Source organism: Cryptotermes secundus, unplaced genomic scaffold, assembly GCF_002891405.2.
Source record: "Cryptotermes secundus unplaced genomic scaffold, Csec_1.0 scaffold197, whole genome shotgun sequence".
Taxonomy (NCBI): Eukaryota; Metazoa; Arthropoda; class Insecta; order Blattodea; family Kalotermitidae; genus Cryptotermes; species Cryptotermes secundus.
The window spans coordinates 827,776-839,283 of NW_019744107.1; the positions used below are offsets into that span (position 1 = coordinate 827,776).

The window sequence follows — 11,508 nt, forward strand, 5'->3', positions numbered from 1 at the left end:
AGCGTTTTGCTGATGTTGCTGAGGTGAAGGAAAAAACGACGGAGGCGCTGTCAAGCATCTCAAAAGATGAATTTAGACAATGTTTTGAAAAATGGAATAAAAGACTAGACAAGTGTATTAGTGTAAGTGGAGAGTACTTTGAAGGGGATTGAAGGTTTGTGCTTAAAATTTGAATAAATAAGTTAAAAAAAATAAGTTCGGTTTCTTTTGGGTACCCCCTCGTATCATGCAAACATACAAGTGTGCACATGCTCCCACCCACCTTCATGTGCACACCCATGTATGCATAGTGTGTGCAACACACACACATCAGTTGTTGTAGGAGAGAGTGAAGGTAAACTCCATGCATTCTTAACCTTGGTTATTAAATACAGATGAGTGATTAGTTTCACACCTTGGCCATTCTACCCCTGGGAAAAGAGCACCTGGTACCCACTGGATAGGAGGTTGGGTGAATCTTAGTGTTGCCCAGACATGGCTGCATAGAGAAGCTGTACCAGTGCTGTGGACTGAACCCTGGTCATCCAGCCACAGCCTCACCATTGTACAGATAATTTCAAATGACAGCTGTAGTTAATATATTACAAATGAGATGTCTCCATGGTTTGACTGTCTCACAACTCCTTTTCCATTCCTTTTATTTGTATGTCCCAATAACATTACTTTACCCTTTCCTTCCTCCCTCTCCTTTATATTAAAACAGTTTAGCTAAATTCTGTAAAAAGAAGAGGCTTTTATAAAGGTGTAAACAATGTACATGTTATCAACTGATGTACTGATGCCAATGATTTTTGCCACGTGTTACAGAGTGACAATAACCATGTCCTCTGTGGATTCAATATACAGGGTGTTTCACGACTTTGGGGCATAACTGCAGGAAGTGATTTCCTAGGTCTTTGTGATCAAAAAAATTCATATAAACATGTGTTCGATTTTGGACAGCTACAGAGTAATGACCGTTTTAAACTCAGAATAGAAAGTAACGATTACTGACAATAAATGGAACAAAATAATAAACCAGCATAATACATGATACATTTAAAGTATGAATGTAAAGCTAACTTTGTGAAATTACCTTTAATTTGAATTTATTGGTGCTTAAAGCTGATTTTCGAAAATGCCACTGCCGGCCGCAACACAGGCTCCCGCTCGGTTGTGAACCGCGCGGGTACTACCAACCCACCACGCCTTAGGTACCTCTCAAGTGTCGAGATAACAAGAACGCTCTGTCTGTAGCTGGCTAAAAATAGCGACCCGTCAGATGATAGACGCGGTTCACACGAGGGCGTGTATGGGAATGAAAAAACGGTCATAACTCTGTAACCGTCCAAAATCGGACACATGTTTATATGAACATTTTTGATCACAAAGGCCTACGAAATCACCTCCTGCAGTTATGCCCTATAGTTGTGAAACACCCTGTATAAGACACAAGATCATATATAATTGGCTTTCAAGTATATTTTCTTGTGCCCCAAGGAAAAGGATGAGAAATACTGCAGTGAAAGCACAAACTTAGTTAATTTCAATGCTTTTACTATTACGGTACACAAATGAACGGCATCATGTAATGTTACCACTGCAGCTCTAAGTTACCTGTTAATTATTCACACACATGAGGTTGAATGGGGAACAAAGCACTGGTAGATAGTATAGGGTTCTGACAATGGTGTATAACACAGAGATACTGGGTTTTTGGACTTTGTCCATTGTCCGGATTCTAAATAAATAAGAAAAAACATGTTTCGGAAACTGGATCTGTTTCCGTCCTCAAGTGAGGGAAGACACCTACTCTGTTGGGTCCCTTAGAAAGAGCTAGCCTTAATCACTGGACAACCGATGTCACAAAACACAGAATAGGTGTCTTCCCTCACTTGAGGATGGAAACAGACTTTTGTAATGTCTTATGAACAGTGACGTGCCGTGCATGGAAGCAATGGAAGCATTGCTTCCGTAGTTGAGAAACAAAAAGAAAAGAAGTCATATATAAATAATTCAATTTGAATAATAAGGAAGTGAATACTGTCATTTAACGCGTGTTCCTGCTCAAGGCCACATGCCTCCTCCTCCTCCCTACCCCTGCTTGGTGGGCTGGACCAAGTTTCCTTTCATTAATCTGTGTAATAATTCGTCTAATCTGAAGGGGCCAAGGGAAGCAAATTTCGGTTTGCTGGCTAGGCCAGCAAAGGAATGTGTTCTTTCAATGGTTATGTGAAAATTAACTTTGTATGTGTGATTTCAGTCTTGTTGGGTGTTACAGGCAACATCAAGTGTTATTAAAATACTGTAAGTGTATATTTAGAGGGCGTAAGATTGTATTTGTGATCGTATTTTGATGCATCCGAAAGAAGCTATGTGTGTTTAAGGGAATCAAGTGTGATATTGTGGTACAAGGGCAGGGGCATTATTAGACTACACGCTCAGGCCACAGCTAAAATGAATGCTGGCAGACAACGCGACCGCGACTGTGTAATCGAAAGCCTTTTAAAATGGGAGTTTAATCGCAGGGACTTTTCTGAAAAGAAAATAATTATAGAAAGAGGACGACTGACATGCGAGTTGCCAGAACTTAAAGCACAAACCAAATTATGTGCAAGGAAATTTAATTTGGAACAGTATTCTAAAACAGAGTGGCTATCCGGTTGCAGTAATATAGGAAAATTGTTTTGTTGGCCATGCCTATTGTTTATCATTAAAAAAATGTATGGAACAAGACTGGGTTTGGTGATATCAACAGTCTTCACAAAGCACTGAAACAACATGAGAACTCTCAGACTCACATTATTTCAACAGTGCAACTTGTTATGTTCGGGAAATCTCGAATTGACTGTCAACTTGACAATCAAAAGCGCCTGACAATACTACAGCATAACGAATGTGTGAAAGAAAATAGAGAAACAATGAAACGCTTGATTGATGTCATCTGCCATTTAGGAAAGAGGCAACTTGCCCTCCGCGGTCATGACAAAAGTGTGGATTCTTTCAACCGAGGTAATTATGTGGGATTAGTTCACTTGTTGAGGAAATATGATCATAAACTCAATGTTCACCTTGATAACAGTACAGTATTTACAGGTTTATCGAACAGAATACAAAACGACCTCATTGACTCAATAAGTGATGTAAATTTTGGTGAGTTGATTGCTATCAGTTTGTTTATTAGATACCACTTCTTCCCTTACCAAATTGGTACCACACGCCACTGCTTACGGAGCTTATGCTCATTATTCAGTATGTGATCTGTAACAGTTTAATTATTATTATTATTATTATAAGGTGAAACTTTTGAGTGTGATGTGGAGTGTTAATTAGCGGAAAACGGAAGCTGAAGAAGTGACCGATTTGTAAATCAGAACCAAGTCAGTCACAGTAGAAGAGAAGACACTCATAGTCTACTAAGGAATGGAGCTGGTCTTAAGACACTCATTGATTATGAGCTGCTATAACTGATTGTAATTGTAAAGATGGTGTCAATAAATCCAATGATCCAATCCAGAACCCATTATTGTTATGACTATAAATATTATATATGAGACACTACATTCAACACCATAATTCAGCCAAGTAATAAGATAATTACCAAGTGATTTGCAGGGATAACACATTTGGTGTCACCGTACTGTTCTTTGCAGTAAGCACGTTTGTGGGAAAGAAAGTTTGCCAAGCTTCTAAAAAGGTTCCGGCATATTTTGCATTCATACACCAGATCACATTCATAGGCCAGCATCTGACGAACCTGAAATACAAAAAAGTATTACATAATGTAACTGAAATAATTATTAAGACTACAGACAAAGAATGTCCTACTGCTAATCTGAATTCACTACAGCAGTATGCAACCCTGATACTAATAATAATGTTTATGTATTACAAGAACCTCCACACTGGACCCCTTCAGTAAATCATCTCTCAATGGAAATCACAAATACAGAATTTGCATCAGGCTAAAGGTAATGAAAGGCTTCTACCTGACCTCATTATTTTACTGCTGAGTTCTCTGTCAGTGGGTAACTTGTGACTGCATTTTATATGAAAGCAGAAATGTTAACATCAGTTGCTAACACAATTAATGTTAATTTATACTCATTCTGCTAGGAGATAATATAGATACCGTGAAGAAAAACAGAAATAATATCATATTTCAGCATCCTGTTGCACTGACACATCACTCATCCACTTGTATCCATCTCTAATGCAATATAATCTTTTATTTTAAACTGTCATTATAATCACATTTAAATGTCCTAAAATGTCATTAAAATCACATTTACTTTTACTATTGTGACATGTTTTGGCCTTATAAGGCCATCCTCAGGCAACCGTTAATAGACTGAAATCGCTGCACTATATCAGCTTGTATGTCAATATATTACATGCTGTTACTGCACGACATCGTTGTTTGAGAATGTATTTCCATGCTTCACACACACCGTAATATGACAGTAGCTTAAGTGAAGTGTGGGCATACATTCTCAAACAATGATGACGTGCAATAACAGCAGGTAATATACTGACATATGAGCTTATGCAGTGCGGTCATTTCAATTAATTAACGGTTGCCTGATGATGGCCTTATAGAGCCAAAACATGTCCCAACAGTAAAACAAGATGTGATTTTAATGACATTTTAAGATAAAAGTTTATGTTACATTAGAGATGGAAACAAGTGGACGAAAAACACAGAAACTTTAATTGATGCTAGGATGGAGTTTGGTCTAGAAGTAAACACAGAGAAAACAAAATATGTATATGTTGCTGTCTAGTCACCAGAATGCAGGGAAAAATCATGACATAAAGACAGCTAACAGATCCCTTTAAAATGTGGCACAATTAAAATATTTGGAACAACAGTAAGAAACCAAAATTTGTTTCAGGAGGAAATTTAAGAGGAGACTGAATTCAGGTAATGCTTGTACCATTCAGTGCAGAACCTTTTGTCTTCTCACCTGCTGTCTCAAAAATGTATAAATCAGAATATACAGAACTATAATTTTGGCTGTGGTTCTGTAGGATTGTGAAACTTGGTGTCTGACGTTAAGGGAGGAACAAAGATTGAGGGTGTTTGAGAACAGGGTTCTGAGGAGAATCCTTGTCCTGAAGAAGGATGAGGGGACAGGAGGTTGGAGAAAACTGCATAATGAGGAGCTTCATAACTTGTACTCTTCACAAAATATAATTAGAATGATCAGGTTAAGGAGGATGAGATGGGAACACCAGAAGGAAAGAGACCACTAGGAAGACCAAGACGTAGGTGGGTAGATGATTTTGTGACGTGACATCTGAAAGCCGGAATAGTGGAGTCAGATTGGAAGTTAATTTCCTAGGCAACAGGTATTAACAGATCACATTCCTGTGACAATGGGTTACCATGGGATTATTACCCATGACTTCTGTGACAAGACTCGACTGGGCATATAGGTTACTGTGGAACTGGAAGTGTTTCTGTGACAAAGTGTGTTTAGACAGGCAGTTACTGCAGATATGAAATACAGAACTCTTTGAGATGGTGTCTGCTATCACGGCCACCTAACAATTATAACCAAAAGACAGCAGAGACACAGAAGTCAGAAGAAAAAGTCAGAGGAAGAAGTCGGAAGTGAAGTCTTTTAGTTTATGTGGTGTAGTTACAGTAACCTGCAGGGTGTCATCATTATTCATAGTTACAAAGTGTTATAGTTATAGTAAGACTCAAAGTGTTATAATTAATTGTATTTCCACCTGGTGAATATACAATAAATTGACTCCCCGAGCCAAACCCACATCTGAAGTCACGAATACATGTGACAATATTAAAATGGATCTTGGAGAGATAGGATGGGGTGGTATGGACTGGATTGATTTGGCTCAGAATAGGGATCAGAGAAGGGCTCTTGTAAACATGGTAATGAACCTTCAGGTTTCACAAAACGTTGGGAAGTTCTTGAGTAGCTGCACAACTGTCTGTCTTTCAAGAAGGGCTCAGCTCCATGAAGTTAGTTATAGCAGATAAAGTCTGAATCACAATTTACCAATGTATTTCAAGATTAAGCATACTTTCATCTACAACACTGACGCATACCACATGATATTGTATGAATGTTTAATTTTCCATATATGCTCATGACTGCATCAGAGTACAGTACTGGAAGTACTGTTAGATTTACACATCTTTTCCTTTGCTATATAAATTTATCAATATAACAAATATTATACTTAAGCATCCTGTTGCACTCTACACGAGAAATGATACAAACTCTGTCCCAAGTGCAAACAATATATATTATATGTCTTTGGTCTTGTTCTCTTCCACGCTACATGTTTCGGCCTCTATCGGCCATCATCAGGTGTATACTCTTAACGTTGCTGCTACACTGAACCCAGTCTAAAATTTAACATTTAAAAACACACTGTTATTTTCTTCGTATTATCAACATATCAACGAGGTAGAAAATAACAATGTGTTTTTAAATGTTAAATTTTAGACTGGGTTCAGTGTAGCAGCAACGTTAAGAGTATACACCTGATGATGGCCGATAGAGGCCGAAACATGTAGCGTGGAAGAGAACAAGACCAAAGACATATAATATATATTGTTTGCACTTGGGACGGAGTTTGTATCATTTCTCAATATAACAAAACTGACAAAGCTTATACTCAGAAAACAAAGAGAACGGTTTCTCTGAAAAGAAAACAGCACATGCTAGCAATGAAACACTGTACAGGTTTTACTACTTTGTTATATGTTACTACAAATTATGCATGATAGACATACCTCTGTAGTGCCAGTCTGATACACTTTTACAACTTGACCAACACCTGACACACTGATATCTACTGGTTTTCTTAATGAAGAAACATCAATATGAGGCTCTCCATTTGGGTCTCTCTCAATTTGAGTCTCCTGGGATTGCAATTTCCCACCATTAGCTTTACTTGCATTTTGCTTACTTCCTTTTGCTGTCTTTGAACTTGACTTTGAACCCATTTTATCCACAAAACTGTAAAATGAAGCAGATAGATATTTTAAATGTAACTATGACAACATTAACAGTGCAGAGTGGAGCAGGTGTAACAATATATGCAGAGAATATTGCAAGATGTATCATTAACTAATTCTGTATCTGTTGTGACATTCATAACGGAAACTGTCCTATACTATTGCATATTAGAAAAGAAAATGTGATATATTATAAGGTAAGTATACTCCTGCACGTTCTTAATGTTGTCTATGCAAACTTTATTTATCAGTAAACAAATTACTGCAAGTTTTTATAACACTGCACGCTCTGGTGGAAAAAAATGGTGTAAATGTTATTTGCTGAAGCTTTCAGAATCTTGATCCTTTTGCTTCAAGGAACTGGTATAAACTAAAACATAATGTTGACTAGTATAAGCAAACACAAACATAATTTACTAAGTTACAATCACTAATCCGAAGCCGTTCGCACACCCTTGTATACACAACGCTTGCTAGGCTAGGTGGTGCTAAGCCATCTGGATTAGTCTAGTTAATTTTATATTGGAATACACGGAAATAATTCTGCAATAAAACAAATAAAAACATTACATATAAGTACCTGTTTATAAATAAGTGTAATGAATACTACTATAATTATACGATGTTTACAAACCATTTCTTTAGTAAATTACGCGAAAGTGTCTCTTAACAGAAGGTCACCTCCCAACGAAGCTGATCTCTCCTCGCTTTTTTAAGTATTTAGCATGCGGTTTGTCAATGACTTTCACAATATTACGTAGCTACAATAACTGATATATCCTTATTATACGGTAAATATGTGCTCCGTCTAATATTTTTTGCAAATATAAAATTATACTTTGGTGGATCCCTCCTTTGTCACACAACAAACTCCACCATTTTTGCTGAAGAAAGCTACTGCTGTTCTCTCAATCTTCCGTTTTCTCAAATCTCCTGTAGATGGCATGCATGGTGATTTGTTTCGATAGGCATTGGAAGCTTGGAAGGTTGGTTGCACACGGTTTTTGTTGTGTGCAAGGTGGAGTATGAGAAAGAATATGTTGAAAATAACAGTGCCTCATATTTTATAAATTTGTTGATATATTGTTGCCTTGATCGGATGTAGTTAAACGAACCCAATAATGCACTGTCAACATGTTTTTCAGGCTTTTAAGGTATGGAACGTATATGCTTATTTTACTAGTAATGTATTAGAAACTATCTGATTCTAAAAATAAATGCACGTACCCACAGAATCATTTATGATTAGCACAAAGTGTTGAATAGATTAACTCACCGAAACTGAAAGCAGTGGAGTTGATTGAACCTCTTGTTACTGTCGTACGTAATCAGAACGCGTAAGTGAGGAGCCAGGAATTACTGTGCTGGAAGTGTTATAACCAAGCAGACACCACAGAAAATATCATTACCAACAGTTCTATTGTATGAAACCGTTGTTATCTGTTGCCATAGACACGTGGTTACCAGTTGTTGCCTAGCAATGGACGACTTATCTTGTATCTTTATTTTCATTTCCATTGATGCTTACTGGCTACCAAAGCCATTGGATATAGAACATGTCACAATTTACATATATTAGTTCTGAGAACAGAAACTAGTCCATTTATAGCTATATTCAAAAAAGGAACCATTATTATACAATTCAATAATTTAACCAACATGTACAATTCATCAACCAGACATTAATACCTTATTAAGATCATTCCTTAAAAATGTATATGCAAATGCCAATTTAAAGTCTTTTTTACAATATACCATATAAACAGCTTTATGAAAAGCTTAGTTCATTTTGTATTTAAAATACTTGTCCAACATGTAAAATGAATGGGTGCCGTGTAGATATTGTGTTAACCGATGTTTGAAGGAACTTATCACCTCCATCCTTAGGGTGGAACCAGGATAAGTAAATGCTGACAGACTAATAGAGTACTCTGTCAAGGGGGGGGGGAGAAAGGCAAATTTATTTGGACGGCATTAACCCTGAGGCTTTGGGGCTGTGATGCAAGTCAGGAATAGACCTTCGTGGCCTTGTGGATCTGGCATCATGTCCCAGAGGTTTCTTGAGGGAACAGATGACAGAGAGGATTCCATGACTTGCTGAGACAGACCCCCAGCTCTCTGTTCAAATTGTCAGGATGGAGTATTCCATATTCCATGATCCAGACATTATTTCTGAACAGCAATACAGTTTTCCAAGATGACAGTACCCTCATTCACACAGCTGGAACTGTTCAGGCATGGTGTGAAGAGCATGAATGTGAACATCAACTTCTTCCTTCGCCAGCACGGTCACGAGATTTGAGCATCATTGAACCACTCTGGTCGGTTTTGGAGACTAGACTGAGGAACAGACTCCCACCTCCAGCATCTCTAAAGCAACTTGAAAATGTCATTCAAGAAGAATGGTATAAAATTCTGCATAGACTGTTCAAAAGTTGTATGGGTCCATTTCAAAAAGGATTGAAGCTGAATTGAAGGCAAAAGGTTGTTCAACACAATATCAATAAAGATGTGTATACAGTATCTTCAGTTTTTCCATTATTTTGTCTAACCCATGTCTCTCATTATAAAAGGGACCAAATTATATGTTACTTGTTACTGTGATTGTTTTGTGTATCATAGTTATCTGTGTGATTGACAGAAAAATAACAAAAGGTTTCCTCATATTAAAAAATGGAACATCATAAAAGATCTGAACAAATTGTGGGTGCCAGGTCACCATACTATCACTTATAATTGTCTTCTGTTATATTACTACTAGTGCGTAACCCTTAAGAATAATATTCAGAGCGATTTTCTTCTTCCAGTCCTCTATCCTGTTTATATTTCCATCCCACATTGCTTTCTCATCCTGTTTATTTGAACATCCTTCTTCCTCCTCCTTCACATTAAAACAGTTCTCTCACCCCTTTTCTTGCATTCTCCTATTGCTTTCATACCTATATGTCATAGGAGTCAGGATAGCACAGTCAGTGTCGTGATGGACCATGAGTTTGACAGCCTGGGTTCGATTCCCGACATGGCAACATCTTTCTCTTTTCCATGGCATCTAGAGCAACTCTGGGGTCCACCCAGCTTCCAGTCCAATGGATGTCGGGAGCCATTTCCCCGGGGATAGAGTGGTTTGGGCGTGAAGCTGACCACTCACCTCCATCTAGTGCCAAGGTCAAGAATGGTGGACCTCCACCTCCACTGCCCCATATGTTCTCATGCCATAGTGCTTAATTAATAAAGCACAGGGATGTTATCTTTTTTTTTTTACTGATATATCCTTCCCTCCTTTCTTTTATGTTCAGTTCTCTTTTTGTTATCCATTGTATCACCATTGCTTGGTCGGTATAGTTCGCTTGCGGACTCAAGCCATGGAGTTTGTTCTGTTTTTTGTATCACCATTTTTCTTCCTGTATCTTAGCAGCAGCAGCAGCAGAAGATGATTCGAGTTTCCTTGTATCATAGCATTGGCAGAATATACACGTAGTGTACATTTTCCCCATATTACAGTGTCAGCAGAAGACATATTTTCCTTGTCTTCTAGCAGCAATGTGTTGTGTTAACTCTAAGCATGACAAATGTGTAGCTTTCAAATCATCATTTTGTTAATAAAATTGAGTAAGCTCATGTGAGGTGCTTTGTTTCTTATTCTGGCTCTTAGTTTTAGGAGATGGCTCTTAGATTTATAGAAAATTTGCATAGGCCCATCCTAGAATTATAGTGGGTAGATTGTAAGGTGATATCCTTTATATTTCAGTTTTCAGTATGCGCCTATTCAAAGATGTGTACAAAATATGGGTTGCAGTCCTTTATTGTAAGTGATCAGTTGTGCCATCTTCGATGTCTTCATACACATACTGTGAGGATGAAAAGTTCTCTTGCTGTCCCCAGGCAACCAGAAATGGGCTATTTAAAGAGTTTTTTGAAACGTATTGGTTGGCTGGATCATTCTAAAGCGGTAAGAAATATTTTAGTTTTGTTTCATATAAATTTGTAATAATATTGTAACGTGTTTCGCGTTACTGAAGACGCCGTAGAGATGGTTAATTGGTTTATTTAACAGTCTACAAGTAACGGCTACAATTACTTATCTCACAGTTGCGGGGTTTCACACTTTATAACCCTAATCGCATTAATCTGTTAACACTGTTGCGGGGTTTCACGACTTATAACCCTATGCGCAAATCAGTTCACTCTGTCTTCAGTGGTCTACACGTTTACAGTAGGGGAGCTATGTATCACTGTCTCACACGCTCCCAATTACACAATCGCACACACGTCCGGATCTTCTTACCGCGACGGCTGCTATACTCCAACTATAGTCCGCTGACTGGAGAACTGTTGATAACACGCTCTCGTAAGCTTGCTCGGAACTATCTTCGGCGATGGCCACGTTATAACTCGGCGGCTGTACAACTGAAGTCGCCGACTGCTACAGTAGAACTCGCTGGTAGCCACATTAGAACTCACAGGTAGCCACATTAGAACTCACTTATATAGCCGCAGGATTGCCTGTTACGTTCCACGTCACAGTAGGAAGC

At 38.0% G+C, this 11,508-nt stretch overlaps 2 protein-coding genes across 11 annotated transcripts in view; one reads left to right on the forward strand and one right to left on the reverse strand.

The window, feature by feature from the left end:
* LOC111874378 overlaps positions 1-7,854 on the reverse strand; it is a 24,190-nt gene extending 16,336 nt beyond the window's left edge. For 2 of the 3 annotated variants that reach the window (XM_023869842.2, XM_023869840.2), the window contains exons 1-3: positions 7,611-7,854; positions 6,752-6,977; positions 3,581-3,736 (exon numbers count right to left, since the gene is read on the reverse strand). In XM_023869842.2, the coding sequence (XP_023725610.1) occupies positions 3,581-3,736; positions 6,752-6,964 (369 nt within the window). In that variant the 5' untranslated portion in view covers positions 6,965-6,977; positions 7,611-7,854. Of the gene's footprint in view, positions 1-3,580; positions 3,737-6,751; positions 6,978-7,556 lie in introns of all 3 variants that reach the window. The other variant, XM_023869841.2, reaches the window with a different exon arrangement.
* A 79-nt stretch (positions 7,855-7,933) lies between these two features.
* Positions 7,934-11,508, forward strand: part of LOC111874374 (ubiquinol-cytochrome-c reductase complex assembly factor 1) — a 48,765-nt gene continuing 45,190 nt past the window's right edge. For 5 of the 8 annotated variants that reach the window (XM_033755432.1, XM_023869827.2, XM_023869830.2 and 2 more), the window contains exons 1-2: positions 7,934-8,130; positions 10,725-10,925. In XM_033755432.1, the coding sequence (XP_033611323.1) occupies positions 8,098-8,130; positions 10,725-10,925 (234 nt within the window). In that variant the 5' untranslated portion in view covers positions 7,934-8,097. Of the gene's footprint in view, positions 8,131-9,197; positions 9,461-10,724; positions 10,926-11,508 lie in introns of all 8 variants that reach the window. The other 3 variants (XM_023869831.2, XM_023869832.2, XM_023869833.2) reach the window with 3 other exon arrangements.